Genomic DNA, 19,612 nt, shown 5'->3' with positions numbered 1-19,612 from the left:
CTTTCCAAAGATTTGGCCATTACTTTGTATTATAAGATCCAGAGTTAGCCCCGTCCCCTCCTCCCCCCCCCCCCCGCCTGGGGTCCTAGTGCGAGGACCCATGGGAAGCTGTCCGTGGCTGAGCCTGATTCAATTTCCTTTTTCTTCCGTGTGGACAATTTCTCGACCTCCGTGTGCGCTGAACGGTGACCCCCGAATCTCAGCACCTCGCTTTGCGCCTAGGACGAACGTCTGAGGAGGCTCGGTCACAGCCTGTTGCGGCAGGCACTGGGGAAGGCGATCCCAGACCCAGACAGCTTCGCTGCTGTAGCTCCAGCATGGCGGCGGCCGTACGAGTTGCAGGCTGTTTCCCTGCACTGTGTAGCTTACCGGCAGGTGAGCGCTGGGACCTAGACTGTGAGGGCGTGCGAGCAGGGTGCTTTCTCTCGGGTGTGGGAGGTTCCTGGTCTAACGACGCGAGAAGTTGCTTGACTCCCGATCCTCGTCCCTGATTCGGATCGTTCAGGCTGTGTGACCTTGCGCGCCTTCTCCCCTTTTCTGGGTCGCAGGGCTTGAGATTATAGGAAGCAACCTGCACTTTGCTGTCAGCCAGGATAACCGCTCTGGCCCACTCGGTGATAAGGAATAGAAGTAGCAAGCTTCACCTATGGTGCAGAGGGTGATGTCAGTTCTGGCTTTGAGCCTGAGTGCCGCCCGCGGAGCTCAACACTAAGGGATCGTTTCTTGCTGAGTCCCTTAGATTAGCTGTCAGTTTAGCATCTGGGCCGATCCGTTCGCTAGAATGTACTTTGCCTGTCACTGTTTTCCTCCAGCCCTTCACAGTCGTGTGTGGTTCTCTAGCATAGTGTTGGTCTGTAGGAATGGCTTCACGCTCGACAGTGTGCACTTTTGTTAAACTCAGGGTCCAGGTCCTGAAAGTTAAATTTGTTGCAATATTTGACCTGGAATCACTTGGTGGGGTGTGTGGCGTGAGCCTTCGTTTGTTTTGCCGGCTTTGAAACCATCTTTTTAAGACCTCTGTTGAATAGTGGGCTGTAGCCTTCCAGTCATCCGTGTGCCAGAAACGATCTTAAGCTATTTATGATTTTATCCCTCCATTTCCTCCTCACCATGCCTTACTGATTTCGTTGTATCCTCATACCCCCGCCACCCCCGCCTGCCTTTTTGTTTCAAAAACAAAGTCGCACTATGGTCTCCCATAAAAGCCTCTTATAAAAGCCTCCTGTCTCAGCTCCTAAACACTGTAGTCACAGTTGTTTACTCTCAGAGTCTGCCTCGTTATTCTTGTTTTATAGGAGTGGAAGTTACAGCACTCAGAGAAGAACTTGCTTGCGGATTAAGACTTTGCACCCATGATGCCTTGCTGCAAGTCCTCCATAGCCCCTGTGTAACTTCTCTTTCTTTGGGGTAGCAGCTTTATCGACATAAATCAGTACCATAAAACTCACCCATCTGAAGTGTACACTTAAGGGATTTTTTTTCCCCCAGAAAACTACTTTTCAACTGTTGTGCCCGTCCCCTCCAATCTCCTAGTAGCCCTCGACAGTAGGCAACCACTATCTGTCCATAGCTTGCCTGCTCTGGACACTCTTCATAAATAGATCCAAAACATATCTGGTCTCTGTGATTGGCTTCGTCCGTAAATGCCTCGTTGTCAGATTTATCCATGCTGTGACACACCATGTTGCTTGTGACGTGGTAATACGCTTGTGTCAACACACCACATTTTGTTTATCCATTCATTGGTTGATGAACATTCGAGCTGTTTCCATCCTTGGCTGCCAGGACTGACTGATGTTGAAATACCCGAGAGCTGTGCGTTTGTCTGTGCTCATATCCATCCTCTCGTGTATATTTCCTGAAAGTGGAATTGCTGGTTGACGTGATAGCTCCATGTTTAGCTAAGGGACTACCATGTAGCTGTACCATGTTACAGCCCCACCACAACATCGAGGATCCAGTTTCTGTTTGCCAGCACTTGTTATCGTCTCTTCTATTCAGGTAGCCAAGCTAATTGTGTACAATGAGCTCGGCTTTGTGTGCTTATTAACCATTTGTGTATGTTCTTGAAGAAATTTTTGTTCAGATATTTTGTCTCGTGTGTGTGTGCATGTGTATACACACGTGTGTGTCCACATGTGCGTGCACACTTGTCCATTTTTCAGTTGGGTTTACTTTTTATTATTGAATTTAAAGACTTCTTTGTATTTTCTAGATACAGGTCTCTTGTCAGATATATAATATGCAAAAAAAATGTTTTTTGAGATAGGCTATCATTGTGTGTCCTGGCTAGCTTGGAATTCACTATGTAGACAAGATTAGTACTGAATTCACAGAGGTCAGTTCCTCTCTGCTTCCAGACTGGGTAAAAGACATGGTCCAGAAAGAAACTTTTTTTTTTTTTGAGACAGGATTTCTCTGTATAGCCCTGACTGTTCTGGAACTTTGGAGATGAGGCTGACCTTGAATTTAAAGATCTACCTGCCTCTGCCTCCTGAATGCTGAGATTAAAGGTGTGCGCCACCACCGCCCCATTAAGATACATTTTTTAAATCTTATTTTCCATGTTAATTTTTAAGACTCCACTCCCAAAGATCTCACTATGAATGTGGTCTAGCCTGAGACTCACAGTCTTTTCCTGCCTCTGCTTCTCAAATGCTGGAATCATAGGTTTGTACCTCTATACCTGACACAGATAGTATTCTTTGAAACACAAGTTTTTGATTTTGAAAACTCAGGTCCTCATGCCTGCTAGACAAGTGCCCTACTACTGAGCTGTTCCTAGCCATGAAAAACAGCAGACCAGTTTAGAATTTTGATGGTCTCATTTGTCTGGGGTTTTCCCCTCCGCTTTGTGGTAGTATGTGCTTTCGGTGTTATATCTAAGAAACCATTACCAAACCCAAGGTTTTAAATGTTTACCCCTGTGTTTTCTTTTAAGATTTTTAGTTTTGACTATTACCTTTAATCCTTTGGCCAATTTTGGGCTAGTTCCTATCTATAATATGAAGTATAGCTTCAACTTCATTGGGGTGTTACTATCCCGATGTCTCCATACATCAGTTTTTTTCACCAACGCTGTCAGTCTATTCTAGAACACCAGACTAAGTGGAAAGTTGGTGGGCACCAGAGGGCAGGAGCCTTTCCCTCATACCTGAAGGGAGTGTTTCTATTCTGAGGAATTTACTGTTTACCGTGTGCCCGCAAGCCTGGAGAAGTAAGATTGTCAGAGCAGGGTCTCTTCCGAAGTGCAGACCGGTGGATGCCAAAGGGAGGGCGTAGGAGAAGGGCAGTGTGGGACTGCAGTGGACGCCTGGGCCCTGTGGCCAGCCTGTAGGGTGTGCCGAGGGTTTGGTTTACTCAGTTTTTTGACACAGGGTCTCATGTAGCCTAAGCTGGTCTTGAACTTGTGATGGAGCCAAAGCTGACCAGATCCTCCCCTCTCCATTGAGTCCCAGGATCATAAGCACAAGCCATTGCTGCAGCTTGTGCTGAGGATTTTTGCTTTGTTTTTTAGAGCAGGAGGGAGCCAAGGGGACTGTGTCAGGGGCTGTGACTGCCTAGGTCTGATACGCTGGGAAGATGCCGAGTTAGAGATTTAGGGAAACCTGGTAGGAGACTGGTTTTCCGGTGGCCGAGTGACAAGGAGGCCTTAGCAAAGAAGGACCAGCAAGGAGAGCACAGGGCAGGTGACAGATGGCACGACACTCAAGGAGATTTTGTAAGACTCTGAAACTGGGTGGGTTCGAGGGTGAAGGGTGAAGATGAGGTGCCATGTCAGCTACTTGGCAAGTGGTCATGGAGTCAGGAGATGGCTTGCTCTTTGTCTTAGTCCTTTTATTCTGTAGGTGTTAATATTCTATAGGCATTACTGCTTAGAATGTTCCTTTTAATGTAGAAAAGTATCTTTAAACAAATTTACCCTACACCCACATTTACAGGTCACTTCCTGTTGAGGCAGCTCTCTCTAAACACCTTCCCAGCAGCAGCTTCTTCCGTTCTGGCAGCGAAGATCGCTCTCAGTCACGGTAAGAGTCTACCGTAGCTTTGTTCTTGTAAGGCTTATTGACTGTGGAGTAGTTTTGTGACGGGGGTTTTGGGTGAGGGTGGCCGTTTAGGGGTACAGCCGAGCTTTCCTGTCTAGTTCTACACGCTTTAGCTTTTGTCCCTAGAGGCAACTGCATTTGTGGTTTCTTGTGTGGCCTCTGGGGTGTGTGCGGTGCATTCACAGACACACGAAACAGGACACTCCGCATGCTCTGGTGGTTTGCTCTGTGGGACATTTGCAGATCATTGCCCACTCCCTGGCTGCACACGGCAGAGACACCGTTTCCCCACACTGTTTCCCCACAGTAGGCTCTGCATTGGATACTGCAGAGAAATGCCACACCCGCTGTGTGGAGGAGCGTCAGCTCCCGTGGAGGAAGAGACATAAGGTGGTTGGGAGGCATGAGAAATAGGTGCTAGGAACCAACCCCGGGTTCTTTTCCAGAGCAGAGCATGCTCTTAACTGCTAAGCATTTCTCCAACCCCAAAACATTATTTGCAAAATTCTAGTGATTTGAACACTTTTTAGAAATTGTGTGTGTGCGTGTGTGCATTTGGACACTCTCATTCTACTGTGCGAGTGGGACTCAGAGGACAGTTTGCAGGAGTTGGCTCTCTCCTTCTGCCACTTGTGTCCCTGGGGACAAATTCAGGTTGTCAGCCTAGCAGCAAGTGCCTTTGACTGCCAAGCCCTCTCGGCAGTCTTAGTCTTGATGACCTATTATTCTGAGTATGACTATTTGGAGTTGTCAGTGTTTCTCTGCAGCCATGGATCTAACCACAGTTGTGTTCTATCTGCCTGTAGGCGCTTTGTCACCCAGGGGAATAGAAACCAACCATTGTCTGGCCAGCTTGAGCCATGCGCTGCAGACACAGTGCTGTGTTTCCTCTCCCATCACCTGGACGGGCCAGCAGAGCAGGCCCTACAGCTTCTTCACCAAACGTACGTAGAATGATAGGTTTCTCCTTTTGTGGAACCAGAAAATAGAAGGCATTTGTGCCTTCATTTTCCTTCTCTCATAAACAAATAAACATTTTAGTGACTACTTTATAATGTCCTTTTAAAATAAAAGCATTCCTTGGTGTGTCTACTAGAATTACCTACATCTTATCAGTGGTACAATTGATAACAAACTTGCTTTGAAGGCTAGGGATGCAGCTCAGCAGTAGAACATTGGTCTAGCAGATGTAAGGTCCTTCATTTGGGGCACCTGAGGTCTAAAAGTATTGGATCATAGCCAAACACCCTGCTGATTTAGAGCCATGTCAAGGGGGACAACGCGTTGGTGCTCTTTTTTGTGGCACCTCCTAGGCGGTCGACTATGTCGAGATGAAGCTGGCTGTCTCCTTCCTAACTAATGACTGTCAGAACCCGCTGAAGCGGATGATGACTGCCAAGTTTCATGCTTTCTCTGAGAAGCTTCCGGCCACAGAAGTAGCTGCCGATGCTCTGGGCAAAGAGTGGAAGAGTTATGTGGTCTGAATCAGTGGTGGGAATGACAAACAAGGTTTTCCCATGAAGCAAGGTGTCTTGACCCACTGCAGAGTGTGCCTGCATTGAGCAAGGGACATTCTTCTTATAGACCAAGGAGAGCTGGAGAGAGGAAGTGCAAGTGTGTTTGAGGACATATTATGGATGCCAATCTGAGTGATTTCAGCTTGGTTATTGTTAAGAAAGGAGAGAAGGGTATTCCTGGACTGACAGACACCTCTGCCTTGGCAGTTGGGACTCAAAAGAGCTCACAGGAAATGAAAGGAGTTCCCAGTATGTTATCAGAAAGCTTAAGAAGGTAAGAAGTCCAGGGCCAAAGCTCCCAAGATTGAACATTACTCTGCATGTTCTGCAATGCAAACGCCAACATGCTGCTCTGAAGAGACAGCACAAAAAGAACACTGAGGAGGAGGCTGCGAAATATGCTAAACCTTTGACCAACAGAATGAAGGGAGCCAAAGAAAACTGCCCCAGACAGAGTGTCGGGAGATGTAGGCTGTCCTCACTGAGAGCTTCTACTTCTGAGTCCTGTCAAAATGAGTAACAAGTAAGTGATCAGACTTTTAGTCCCAAAACAACAACAACAACAACAAAACCCAACTCTTTGGCTCCTTTTAGTTGTGTCTTTAGCTGAGGAGAGAGATGAATCAGAGAAAGTTAATTTTTAATAACATTATTTTATGGATAGTGCTCCTATTTGTGATATCACTGGAACTCACCTAGAAGGCTAGGCTGGCCAGCAGGCCCCAGGAAGCCACCTCGTCTGCTCTCCAATGCTGGGATCACAAGCACGTGCTGCTGTGGCTGGCTGTTTTTATGTGGATTCTGGGCTCAGATTCACGTCCTCCTGCTTGCAAGGCAAGCTCTTCACCTACTGAGCCAGCTTCCCAGCCTGGGCTTCAATTTTTATTAAGTTCATAATGGAATAAAATCTAGTTACAAAATAGTTGGTGAACTTGGAAAGGTGAAATTTAAATACCAATAAAATGTAGTAAGGATGAACCTAAAGAATTTAGGCATTTACAAGTACAAAGTATTGATTAGATGCAGGATAAAAACATATTGGGACTCAGCAGTGCTAGAGTGTGCATGTATTAAAAAAGTTAAAATAGTCAAGTACAAACACATGCATGGGGATTAGCTATGAAAACTGGAATATCTGATCTTTTGTATGCAGTTTGAAAGAAGCAGATGCTGGGCGTTGGCAGAAGAGTAGAACAAACCACCTAACTGGGGTGTAGATTCCTGTGTGTAAGAAAGTGTCCTAGTTAGCGTTACTTGTCAATTTGACACAGCCTAGGTCAACTGGGAAGAAAGCCTCAAAGTCAGATGGGCCTGTGGACATGTCTGTGGGGAACTGGCTTGATTGTTAACTGATGTAAGGGCTCAGCCCAATGGGAGGCACCAGCCCTAGGTAGGTGGTCCTGGACTATGTCAGAAAGCAAACTGAGCGCAAGCCCGCCGGCCAGCCAGCTGGCCAGCAGCATTCCTCCATGGTTTCTGGTTCAAGTTCTTGCTTCTGTCCCTGTGAGCCTCACAGCCATGCCCCTCTCCTAAGCTGCTCTTGGTCAGAGTGGTTTATCAGTAGTGGAGATGAAACTAGGAAGAAGGATCAAGCGCCAGGCAAACAAGCCTGCTGGTAGGGGCTCAAGTGTCGCTGTCTTTTGTGAGAGTAATAGCAATGTCTCTGATGGAGGAAGGTCATTGGTTAAATAATAAAGAAACTGTCTAGGCCCATTTATAGGCCAGCCCTTAGGTGGGTGGAGTAAACAGAACAGAATACTGGGAGAAAGAAGCCGAGTGAAGAGTCGCCATGATTCTCCCACTCCAGACAGACACAGGTTAAGATTCTCCCTGGTAAGCCAGCTCGTGGGACTACACAGAATATTAGAAATGGGTTAGATCAATATGTAAGAGCTAGCCAATAAGAGGCCGGAACTAATGGGCCAGGCAGTGTTTAAAAGAATACAGTTTTCATGTAATTATTTTGGGGCATAAGCTAGCCATGTGGGCGGCCGGGTGCCGGAGACGCAGCCCCGCCGCTCTTATTACAACATGTCTCCTCTTGGGCTTCCAAATGCAACTCTGTGGTACCCAAAGAGTGGCCTTGTCGTCCTTCTAGTGTCACTGCAAAGGTGTACGTGAAGGGACTTCTCCTGGCCTTTTTCATTTAACAGGAGGCCACAGATCATTGCTTGAAAATACACATTTAAAACAGCAAACCCTGTCTCATTACAGTGACCGCAGATGAACTCTGGAAGGGTGCCTTAGCAGAGACTGGCGCCGGAGCAAGAAAAGGCAGAGGCAAAAGGACAAAGAGGAAGAGGAAAAAGGATTTGAACAGGGGCCAGATCATCGGGGAAGGTAAACTTACATTTAAAGCTTCTGATCTCCTGTTTTGTGTATCCCAGGCTAGCCTCGAACTCCTGCCTTAGCCTCCCTGGAACTGGGGCTATAGGCATGTGCCAGAGCTCACAGCTGATGTGCTGGTCACACGTATATCTTGTCAGTTAAAAAATGAAAAGCAAGGATTGTAGAGAACATTGGACATCCCCTTTCAGTTGCCTCCCCCGTCTCATTTTGTTAAATTTCCTTTAATATTTTTAATGCTTTTATATAAATGCCTTTCTAAAGATAATTTAATTATGCTATATGTTGTGTGCAGTGTGATGGTGAGTTAATTGGCACCTTGGTGTACTCTGGGAAGAGTCTCAGCGAGGATTATCTAGGTCAAGTTGACCTGTGGGCATGTTTGTGGGGTGCTGGCTTGATTCTGTCAGTCGGTGTGGAAGACCCAGTCTAAAAGCAGGGGTTCGGGTCTTGGACTTATCAAAAAGGAGAAAGTGAGCCGAGCGAGTACTGGCAAGTGTGTGTGCATTCCTTCTCTCTGTCTGCTCTTGATGCGACTGTGGATGCGACTAGCTGCCTCCTTCACTGTCTGCAGTGATGGATGGGGACCTGGAATTGGGAGTTAACCCCTCTTCTAAATTGCTTTTGTCAGAGTATTTTCTCATAGTAGGAAAGGAAACTAAGATGTGCTGTCTTAAAATTGGCTCATTCTGATCAGTAGTAGGTTTTGGAGCAGTCCACATCAGACCTTAGAAAGTGACTTTGTTCTTTGAATTTCATGCAGAATATCCCACACCAATTGTGCCATTTGGCCTGAACATTTTGATTGTGAAGGTTTTGCTTTTGCAATAATGTTTCAGTGGCTGTACTTGTCCAGGCCCGCATGTGCCTTGTCCTGATACGAGAATCTTTCTCTGTGTAGTATGGATTACAATGGTTTAGTTACATACATGTACAGTTTTGATAGCACAGAGTGGCCTGCTGACCAGCCCTGCTACTTAAGCGCTACCAGCTCCTGGTTATCTCTTCATACCGTGCCTGGTATTTTGATACTGGAAAAATGAACCTTTGAACTCTTATTTATGAACATTTTTAAATCTTCAGGACGTTCTGGTTTCCTGTGGCCTGGTCTGAATGTCCCTCTTATGAAGAGTGGAGTGGTCCAGACCATTGGCCAGAGAAGCAGAGAAGAGCAGGAGAAGGTGGAGGCCGACATGACCCAACAGAGAGAAGAGTGGGAACGGAGGAGGAAGGTCAAAGTTAAACGGGAGCGCGGATGGAGTGGAAACACATGGGGAGGTGTCAGTATTGGCCCCCCAGACCCGGGACCCAATGGAGGTAGCCACGTTCCCACCTCACTCACCTTGGTGACAGTGTGTTTTTTTTCCTTGCCTGTTGAGGTTTTTGCTTTTTCCTGAGAAGGGTTTGAGCATCCTTGAGTACCTTACCACATTTATCCAAACTATATCATAGGGAACATAGCCAAGAGTGTGGCTAGAAATTCTCATCATAAGTTAAGCTCGTTCAGTAACCCTATTAAACTCAATGGTTTATTTAAAAAAGGAAAACAAAAGACATGAAAATTGGGGAGAGATGTGTGGGAAGAAGGGTCTCAGGACGAGTGGGCGGGGAGAAGAGAGGAGGACGAGGGTGATTCTGATCAGAGTACATTACACACATGTAAAATTGTCAACAAATGAAGAATTATTTTAGAAAGCTAAAGACAGTATGACAAGTGAAGTGTCAGAACACCACGTGACCAGGAGGCCTTGGTAGGACTTGGTAGGACTGGAGACCACAGGTGTTGAGTGGCTAGGTGCTGTGCTTTGACCAGTCCAGCCATGCCCAGGAGTCAGGTGTGGCCAGCGAGCTGCACTGATTCAGGGAAGGGAGTGTGGAAAGTAATGGCTTTGGTGTCTTAACGCAAATGGTGATCAAAAGTCTGGAGCTGACAAGGGCCTTAGAGCTGATGAGGCAGAGCCCTGTGGATTGGCAGAGGGTGATCCAAGTTCATGAATTCAGAGACAGAGCCGTCTATTGAGAATGGGACCAGGATGTGGCCTTGAGAGGGGTACCTGAGGACCTGAGACTTTTTATAGCTGTGTGGTAGGATGCTTGCCTAAGCATCCTGGGTTGATTAATACCCCCACCAAAGAAAAATATCTGTGATGGTGCCAAAATACTTCCCTGTATTAATACTACAGAGTCCTTTATCTATATACTCTTTCTTTCTTCTGTAGAAACATACGAAGACTTTGACACCAGGGTTCTTGAGGTAGGCACATGGACTTAAGTACCCTACCTTGCCTCTGGAGAGTTGGGATATGGAGTGGACCTGGGGCAGAAGGGGCTGGGGGAAAGCTAGTCTCCTTCAGACTTTTCCCAAGGTAGTACTGAGGAGACATTTTTCTTTTAGGTGAGAAATGTTTTCAATATGACAGCAAAAGAGGGAAGAAAGAAGTCGGTCCGTGTGCTGGTTGCTGTGGGGAATGGAAATGGGGCCGCAGGTGAGTGGGGTGGCATTGCACCGGGGGTGCCAGTGGTAGAAGTTGGGTGAGGCCTGAGAGTCCATGTTGCTGCTCTGATCTTCCTACCGGTTAAACCTTTAGTGGTTTGGGCTCACAGACCCAAATTTTCACTGTGTAACAAAACCCAGTGAGTGTAGCTTGTTATATCTTTGCTAGCGTAGGCATGGGGACTGCTTGCAGGGAGATTTCTTTTGTGGTAAGAAGAACTGCCAGATGGCCTCCCATCATACCCCTGCCCCCATATGATCTCGCTTCTGTGATTGACAGCATGATGCGTGCATCATATCTCTTAGTTTTTATTTGTATATCTTTCATAAGGTGTGTGGGAAATTTTAGTTGTTTATTGACCATGCCATTTTCTTTTTGAACTTTATCAGTCATGTCTTTGGCCTAATTTTTATAGGGTGGTGGTAGTTTTCCTCACTGATTAGCATAAGATTTTTATAAGTTGAAGGCACATCAGCCTGTTGTCTTTCTGATGTTTTGACTTAATTTTAATTCATTTCTGCACAGTGTTAAATCCAGAGACTTTGTAAGCTTTTTTTTTTTGTTGTTTTTCTTTTTGTTTGTTTTTTTTGTTTTTGTTTTTCGAGACAGGTTTTCTCTGTGGCTTTGGAGCCTGTCCTGGAACTAGCTCTGTAGACCAGGCTGGTCTCGAACTCACAGAGATCCACCTGCCTCTGCCTCCCACTTTGTAAGCTTTTGTATAGCAAATCTGTCACTTAGATCACTTCCAATTTTGTGCTTTGCTTAAAGAGTCTCTGTTTGAAGATAATAAATAAGTCCAGTCATATTTTCCTCTGGGATATCCATGGTCTTGTTTGTTTCATTTTTCTGAAAGTTAGAATTCACATTTCTTTGTCCCAGGTCTCAGGTGTTTTGCGTGTCTCATGTCTTATAGATGATGCTTCCCTTTGTATGACTTACAAAATAAATCTTCATATTTAATAATTGGCAGTGGCAGTAGATGCCAGGGGCTTTCCCCAGAGCCTCTGAAAACCTTACTTAGGATAATCACAGGTTGAAGGACCGCTGATCTTGTCTCCGGCTAACTTAAACCCAGATTCTGCTTGGCTGCCCCTGAGAAAGCACTTGTCACTCTGCGGCAGTGCTTTCCACCGCTGCTTACTTTATTTTTTAAAGACGACTCTTTCTTATTTTACTTTTTAAAAAAGAAAACAAACTATCTTTTCATTTTACATACCAATCCCAGTTTCCACTCTCTCCCCTCCTCCCATTCCTCCCACCTCCCCCCCCCCCCCCACTCCCCATCCACTCCTCAGAGAGGGTGAGGCACATTGCTTTGGGGAAGGTCCAAGGCCCTCCCTACTATATCTAGGCTGAGTAAGGTATCCAAACAAAGAGAATGGGTTCCCAAAAGTCAGTACAAGCAGTAGGGATAAATTTGTGCCACTGCCAGTGGCCCCGCAGTCTGCCCCAGCCATACAATTGTCACCCACATTCAGAGGGTCTAGTTTGGTCCTATGCTGGTTCCCTTGCTGCCAGGCTGGAGTTGGTGAGCTCCCATTAGCTCAGGTAGACTGTTTCAGTGGGTGTCTCCATCACAGTCTTGAGCTCTTTGCTCATATTCTCACCCCTCCCACTCTTCAACTGGACTTTGGGAGCTCAGCCCAGTGCTCTACTGCGGGTCTCTGCCTCTGTTTCCATCAGTTGCTGGATGAAGGTTCTATGGTGACATTAAAGATATTCATCAACCTGACTACAGGGCAAAGCCAGTTCGGCGCCCTCTCCTCTATTGCTTAGGGTTTTCGCTGGGGTCATCCTTGTGGATTCCTGGGAATTTCTCTGGTGCCAGGTTTCTTGCTAGCCCCATAATGGCCCCCTCAATCAAAATATCTCTTTCCTTGCCCTCATCTCTGTCCTTTCTCCGTCATAACTATCCCATGACACAACGGAAGCATGTCTGACTCCTGATGCTGCTTTCTTTAATCTGTTTCCAAAGGTGTTCAAAATCATTTGCCTATTAACTTAGAACATACTTAATTTTAAAACCTGAGTGAAGCCGGGCGGTGGTGGCGCACGCCTTTAATCCCAGCACTTGGGAGGCAGAGGCAGGCGGATCTCTGTGAGTTTGAGACCAGCCTGGTCTACAAGAGCTAGTTCCAGGACAGGCTCCAAAACCACAGAGAAACCCTGTCTCGAAATAAATAAATAAATAAATAAATAAATAAATAAATAAATAAATAAATAAATAAAACCTGAGTGAAGAGGCTGGGAAGATAGCTCAGGGGTTAAGAGACTTGCTGCTCTTTCAGAAGACTACAGTTCAGTTCCCAGTGCCTACATGGAAACTCCCAATCATCGATAATTCTAGTTCCAGGGGATCTGACTCCTCTTCTCATCTCCTTGGACTCCTGCATACATGTAGTACACAGACTTACACTCATGTACATATAAATAAATAGCCCAGAGCCACCCAGCACTTGAGAGGCAGATGCAGGCAGCTCTCTGAGTTCGAGGCCAGCCTTGTCCACAGAGTGAGTTCTAGGATAGCCAGGGCTACACAGAGAAACCCTATCTCAAAAAAGCAAAATAAGTAAATAAATGAATAACCCAAGGCCACTTCACTTCAATAAAGATTTATTAAAGGCAATGCAGTAATTTAATGTTGAACTTCATGAGTTCAAATCAGACAGGCAAAGCCCTGTGCTTTTTCTGTGGGTGGTGGGAAGATGAAGGATTTGGATACACTGTAGGAGCCAACACTGGGTATGTGGTGGAAAACAAGTTGTGTACGAACTGTTTCCACATCTTGCTTTTCCTTTGAAAGGTTTTGCTATTGGGAAAGCTGCTGACCGGGCAGATGCTTTCAGAAAGGTAAGTGCTCTCTCCCTCTGTTTGCAGCAGGGTCTGTGTGACTGCAGCTCTGGCCCTCCTACCTCCAGAGTATCAGCTGGTTTCCTTTTTTCATATAGGAAGAGATAAGGAACTATGTGTTAGATAACCTGAAAACTATAAGGAAATAATAATTTGTTCTAGAACTTTCTCACTGTCAAAGAAGTGACTCGAGAGAAGCCATTTCTCACATACCTCTTACAGACCTGTGGTTGCTGTCCATGATGAGCCTGCCTTGGGGGCTTGTTACCAATAGGCTGCTCAGAGCAGCTCAGGAAGGTTCCTGAGTGGAACAGTGAGATTGTGCTTTTGGAGCTTTTGCCTTTTGCTTTTCTTAAATACTAAAATTTTTGTATAGGTGGAAATACTTGTAATAAGATATTTCTATAAAAGGTAGTTTTGAGTTCCAATAAGAAGCCAGACATGGGGCTGGAGAGATGGCTCAGTGGTTAAGAGCATTGCCTGCTCTTCCAAAGGTCCTGAGTTCAATTCCCGGCAACCACATGGTGGCTCACAACCATCTGTAAAGAGGTCTGGTGCCCTCTTCTGGCCTGCAGACATGCACACAGACAGAATATTGTATTCATAATAAATAAATAAATATTAAAAAAAAAAAAAAAAAAAAAAAAGAAGCCAGACATGGTGGTATTCCTCTGTAACCCCAGACATGGTGGTATTCCTCTGTAACCTCAGCACATGGGAGGCTAAGGCAGGAGGATTTAGAATTTGAGGCCGGCCTGGGGTACGTAGTAAAACCCTGACTCAAAGAGTGAGCCAAAAACAACAACAAAAAGAGTCTCTCTAAATAACCCTGGCTGTCCTGGAACTCACTGTGTAGATGAGGCTGGCCTTGAATTCACAGAGATCTATCTGATTCTGCCTCCTACATGCTGGGATTAAAGGTATGTGACACTATGCTCATCTAGACAACAAAATATTTAACAAACATTGTCCTTCTTTTTTAGGCAAAGAACAGAGCAATTCATTATTTGCATTATATAGAACTGTATGAAGGCCATACAAGTGAGTGGGGCATTTCTTCCAATGTCTGCAGCAATGTATGCTACCAACTGTGTGTGGCAAGATACTGTTGTGTTTCTCTATCGTCCTATTCTTACAAATGCATGAATGTGGGAACAGATCTAACCCAGAGACCAGCATGTGCCCGTCCCTGGCCACTGTGTGCTGCTGGTCAGGGCAGGATGCTTGCTTGGTGATGCTGCAGAGCTATTCAAGCCCCTCACCCAACCCTTCTTGTGTCTGTGCTTTTTCCTCCAGTATTCCATGATATTTCATTAAGATTTAAAAGGACGCAGATCAGGATGAAGAAACAACCCAGAGGTAACGAACTCTCACCGTTGGTTGAAGATAAAGTAGAGAAACCACGGCAGCCCTGGCCTCTGCTCTTTTGTTCACCTTTCCTGATCTCTGGAGGCATTCTCAGCTGAGGTTCCTCCCGTCCGCTGACTCTAGCTTGTGTCCAGTTGACACATAACCAGCCGGGATAACATAGTGAACTATGTCTGCAGCTCCACTCCACACCGAGTGCCCATCTTCTGTGAGGGCTCCCCACTGAAGCACCAGGCATGCAGAAATGGCTCTTCCTGCCTCTTAGAGAAGCGGGCAGTGTTTGCCTGAGTCTGTGATAGTCATTTCCCACGCTCTGCGGGTGTGGATTCTGACACATTCTTTCTCATCTCACCTGTGATTCTACAGTGAAAAATGGTCTTATCAGACTCCAGTTATAGAAATCTCAAAACTTTGGGGCTGAGAATTTCAAATTTTATATCAAAGCTTCTACTACAATTCTTCTAAAGCTGTGGGATGAAACATCACCCCCACACACAAACAAACACAACCCTCACACCAGTGTGTCAATGCGTCAGAACTTGTCTTCTCCTCAGCTTTATTAATCACCCAGATACCTGTTTAGACCTGGACAAGGGTCAGACCCATTTGTTCCACAGAACGGCTATTGGCCAGGAGGCGATTGTGTAGTTGATCTGTGGCTGTGGAGATACTCAAATCAAAAACACACCACATTTGCTATGAAAAAGGAATGTGAAGTTTCTCACTTCATATTGTATGCAGTACATTTTGAAATGGTAATATTTGGACCTGTTTCTTTAAAGAAATACATTGCTAAAATGCATTGTGCATTAAATGTATTAAAACAACTTGAATTCATCTATGAGAAAACTTTAAATCACATGGCTTCTGTTTGTGGCTTGCATTGCCTTTGGGGGTGGTGGTTGTTGGTTTAGACACATTTATTCCCTAAATGTGAAGGTAGCGCCATATGAACGCCAACAGAGTGAATGACAGAGTTGTTGGTTGATCTTTTTCCAGGTTATGGCCTCCGCTGCCACAGAGCCATTATCACCATCTGCCGCCTCATTGGCATCAAGGACATGTATGCGAGGGTCACGGGGTCTAAGAACATGATCAACCTCACCCGGGGCCTCTTCCATGGGCTTGCTCGCCAGGTAACCTCGGTAGAAAGGCAGAAAGAAGCACTGGTTTGTGTTCCAGACTGTGCCGTTGTGGTGCTTCCTCAGTACATCTCCACGTGGAGCCTAAGCCAGGTGCCAGGCCTAGTTAGACAGCTCAGGGCTCTCACCTCCTGGATATAGAACCTTGCTTATTAGTGGCCGTAGTTCCAACAGCTCAGGTCAGTGTAAACACTGTGGGTAACATGAAGACTGATTGGGCTCTCCTGAATGGAGGGGCCCTGGGTGCTTCACCAAGTCCAACAAATAGGACTAAACTAGCAAATGGATTTTCTTTCTCCTTTTTTTTTTGTTTTTTGAGGGTTTTTTTGTTTGTTTTGTTTTGTTTTTCAAGGCAGGGTTTCTCTGTGTAGCCCTGGCTGTCCTGGAACTCTATAGACCAGGCTGGCCTTGAACTCACGGAAGTCACTGCCTCTGCCTGGGATTAAAAGCATAAGCCACCAATGCCCAGCTGGACTTGGTTTTTTATTTTGGCATTTCATATACTGAAGGAGCTAGACCAAGCATGTTTTAATGATAGAACAATGTAATTCCTGAGTTTCTAAAACACTGAGGCTTAAACTTGAAAACGTCCATAAGGTATTTCTTTAAAAGTTACTTCAGTGGATTGACTGTCTGATGTAGGCATGGAAGCAAAGAGTGGCATGTCCTCCTCTGAGGTGGGAACCCTGAGTTGCTGTCCAGTGGGGTCTGGCTCATTCCTATGGAGGGGAAGATTTGTGACTTTGAGGCTCTCCTAAGAGCCCTGTGACCTTGGTTGACAGTTCTTCCTCCATCTGAGTTTGGTGTGGGTTGTGGGCTGAGGTAAATCTTTGTGGACGCATCTTCCCATTCTAGCCACACACATTACCCAAATCAAGTGACATAGCTGCTTCCCCAAGCTTTCAAGGATCTCGATGCTCACTTCCCTCTGGTGACAGACGCCCTGATCCTCTAAGTGACAAGTGTCCTTCACAGACCTAATCTGTTCTCCACTTGCTCTTTTCCAGGAAACCCACCAACATCTGGCTGATAAGAAGGGTCTCCATGTGGTGGAGTTCCGGGAGGAGTGTGGCCCTCTGCCTATTGTAGTGGCCTCCCCACAGGGGGCCTTGAGTAAGGAGCCAGAGCCCGAGCCTGAGGTCCCTGACACCAAACTGGACTGGCAAGAAGTAAAGGCCATGCAGGGAATGAAGCGCTCAGTGTGGTCTGGGCTAAAGAGGTCTGCCACCTGAAGGTCCCCAGCCTGTCCAGCAGCCTGGGGCTGGCCAGCGCCTGAACAGACTCTATCCTACCCCTGATGGGCTGCTGCCTTTTCTTCTTCTTCTTCTTCTTTTTTTTTTTTTAAAGGAAAGTCCTACCTTCTTTGTTTTCAAATAAATAATTGTAGATTTTATTTATTGAGCACATGGTATATAGCAGTCAGTGTGATGAGACTGTTATGGGCAAATACCAGGAGCAACTCATTCATTTAAACTAGTAAGTGTGAGTGAGATTGGAGACAGCCAGTAGACCCAGGCAGTAGTAATATGCACAGCGATCATTGCTGTGATAATTATAGGTGATTATATACTGAGTCATCCAAAAGTGAATGTTTTCTTTGAGGACTTCCCCTCAATCTTTGGTCTTTAGCAGTTTCACTGTGATGTGCCTGGCTGTGGGTCTTTGGATGCTATTTCTGCTTGGTGATCTCTGAACTTTCTGGACCTTTGATGTCCAATAGTAACTGGGAGAAGATGTTGCCACCTCAGGACCCCGTTAGTTTTCTTGTTTCATAGTTCGTAGATTCATCCTCCCCTCCTCTTTCCTGCTTTGTAAGTTTCTCTTGATGTGTCCTCCATGTTTGGTCCAGCAATAAGCCCATTTAATGATGCTCTGTTTCTCTTGCAGCATTTGGGTGTTATGGTTTGTTCGTTCATATTCTGAGACAGGGCGCAGTGGTTATAATGAGAATAGTCCCCATAGGCTCATATGTTTGAGTGCTTGGTCCCCTTAGTGGAACTATTTGGGAAGGATTGGGACGTGTGACCTTGTTGGAAGAGGTGTGTCACTGGGGTCGGCTCTGAGGTTTCAAGAACCCACACCAGGCCCCGCCTTTATCTCTGATGCCTGTGGATTAGGATGTAAGCTTTCAGCCCCATACCTGCCAGCCTAATGCCATGCTTCCCGCCATGGTGATAATGAACTAACCCTTGGAAACTAACCAGTCCCACAATTGAATGGTTTGTTTGTTTGTTCTTGGTCATGGTGTCTCTTTACAGCCATAGGGCAGTAACTGAGACACAGTATCTCATGTACTCCAGGTTGGCCTCTTGACTCTCTCCATGTGGCCAGAACTGGCCTGATCTTCCTGCTAAGTGTTGCCCCACTTAGTATCATACTTCTTTCTCTTTCCTCTTGTGGTACCAGAGATAGAGCCCAGGGCTGTGAACCAGCCAGGTGAGTGTTCTGCCACTGAAGGACGCCCCTGGTGTGTTCCCACCGGTTCCTCCCAGCGTGGTTCTGATTCTCCCGTAGAATCTCCCTCTGTGTACATTGCCATCTGTTCTTTGATGTTATTTTCCCATAGCAGAGTAATCTTAGTTGTGTTAGACATTTCTGGGCTGGTGACTGACATCCGTCCCTGCTGTGTCTCAGCCCCGCTTTGGTCAGACGGTGCCTTTGCTTTCGGTGTAACTTGTCCCCTGTCGCTGGGAGCTGGAGGTGATATCCTAGGCAAGGAGCCGAGGGGTGAGGTGTGGAGGGTGGGAAGTTTTCTGTGGTCCTGTGGCTATACCTCAGTCTTCTGGTGAGTCTGTTGCTGGGCACTTCTTGGTTCTACCCCATAGGAACTGGAGTATTTCCCTTCCCCTGGGCCACAGGGTCTGATAAACCAACAGTAGATTAGTGTACCAAAGTAGTTTCTCTTCACCTAGCATGTTCAAGGCCCTGGGTTCAGTCCCCTGCATATACATACATGCCCCCAAAGGAAATTTTTTCTGGAGTTACATTATTCAAGGCTACAGATAAAAGCTAATTATTTTGAAAGAAATACCTTTAAATAAGATACATTGAGAACATCTACTTTTTTCTTTTTAATAGAATCCACAAGAAAATTGGGAGTGGTGTGTGGAACGTCAAAGAAATTTATACTCTCCTGTTGAGCTGTGACCCCAGACCTTGAATTATTTTTGCAATTTATTATTTTATTATTGCCCTGAAAAAGCAATGAGATTTATTTACCTCTCTTTTATTACTCTACCGTTTTATTTCTTTAAACCTGATTTACTCATTTTTTTAAAAATGTCATTTTTCCAGCTGGAGAGATGGCTTAGCTGTTAAGAGCAGTGGCTACTCTTCCAGAGGTCCTGAGTTCAATTCCCAGTAACCACATGGTGGCTCACAACCACCCATGATGAGATCTGGTGCCCTCTTCTGGCCTGCAGGCAGACATACAGGCAGAACACTGTATACATAATAAATAAATATGAAAAAATACAATAAAAATAATTTTTTTAAATGTCATTTTTCCAAAGCACTGACAACTGTATTGGCATTGGGTAAAAACTATGTAAGTAAAAATTGTTTTGACATTTAATTGTTCCCGGTGACTTGGTATTAAAATGAAAAGAGAAATAAAAGTTTGTCTGGAGAGCTAGGCCTTGTCACTGAGAGCACTGTATCTCAAAGAGCGCCTTTCCCTTCTCCCATCAGAAGCATGGTGAACCTGCTAGAGCTGGAGGTGGGGGCCCTGTGACTAGTTCCCCGGAGTTTGACGTCTGGCTTGTTGGCACAGCCTCCAGCGACCCATCAGCTCCCTTCTGCTTTCCCAGAATGTGCGAGGCAAGGGACTTAGGAACCCTACATGTAAG

The 19,612-nt window shown here is 45.8% G+C and overlaps 1 protein-coding gene across 1 annotated transcript; it reads left to right on the top strand.

The window, feature by feature from the left end:
- The first annotated feature begins 270 nt into the window (after positions 1-270).
- Mrps5 (mitochondrial ribosomal protein S5) lies at positions 271-19,394 on the top strand. The gene is made up of 12 exons (XM_057781555.1): positions 271-375; positions 3,942-4,028; positions 4,853-4,990; positions 7,778-7,903; positions 8,993-9,226; positions 10,129-10,163; positions 10,305-10,395; positions 13,208-13,254; positions 14,238-14,295; positions 14,551-14,613; positions 15,622-15,758; positions 16,772-19,394. Exons 1-12 carry the CDS (start codon positions 318-320, stop codon positions 16,994-16,996), a joined length of 1,299 nt encoding a protein of 432 aa, XP_057637538.1. The 5' UTR covers positions 271-317; the 3' UTR covers positions 16,997-19,394.
- Positions 19,395-19,612: the final 218 nt, after the last annotated feature.

Source organism: Chionomys nivalis, chromosome 9 (genome assembly GCF_950005125.1).
Source record: "Chionomys nivalis chromosome 9, mChiNiv1.1, whole genome shotgun sequence".
NCBI lineage: Eukaryota > Metazoa > Chordata > Mammalia > Rodentia > Cricetidae > Chionomys > Chionomys nivalis.
Note: the sequence above shows the minus strand (reverse complement) of the source record. Positions and strands in the feature narration are given on the sequence as shown.

Bases quoted from the DNA above. Each gene is read 5' to 3' on its own strand.
- Mrps5 (XM_057781555.1), top strand. From the start codon at position 318: ATGGCGGCGGCCGTACGAGTTGCAGGCTGTTTCCCTGCACTGTGTAGC. The intron at 10,396-13,207 runs GTGAGTGGGGTG...TTCCTTTGAAAG, and splicing joins GAATGGAAATGGGGCCGCAG to GTTTTGCTATTGGGAAAGCT. The intron at 15,759-16,771 runs GTAACCTCGGTA...GCTCTTTTCCAG, and splicing joins TCCATGGGCTTGCTCGCCAG to GAAACCCACCAACATCTGGC.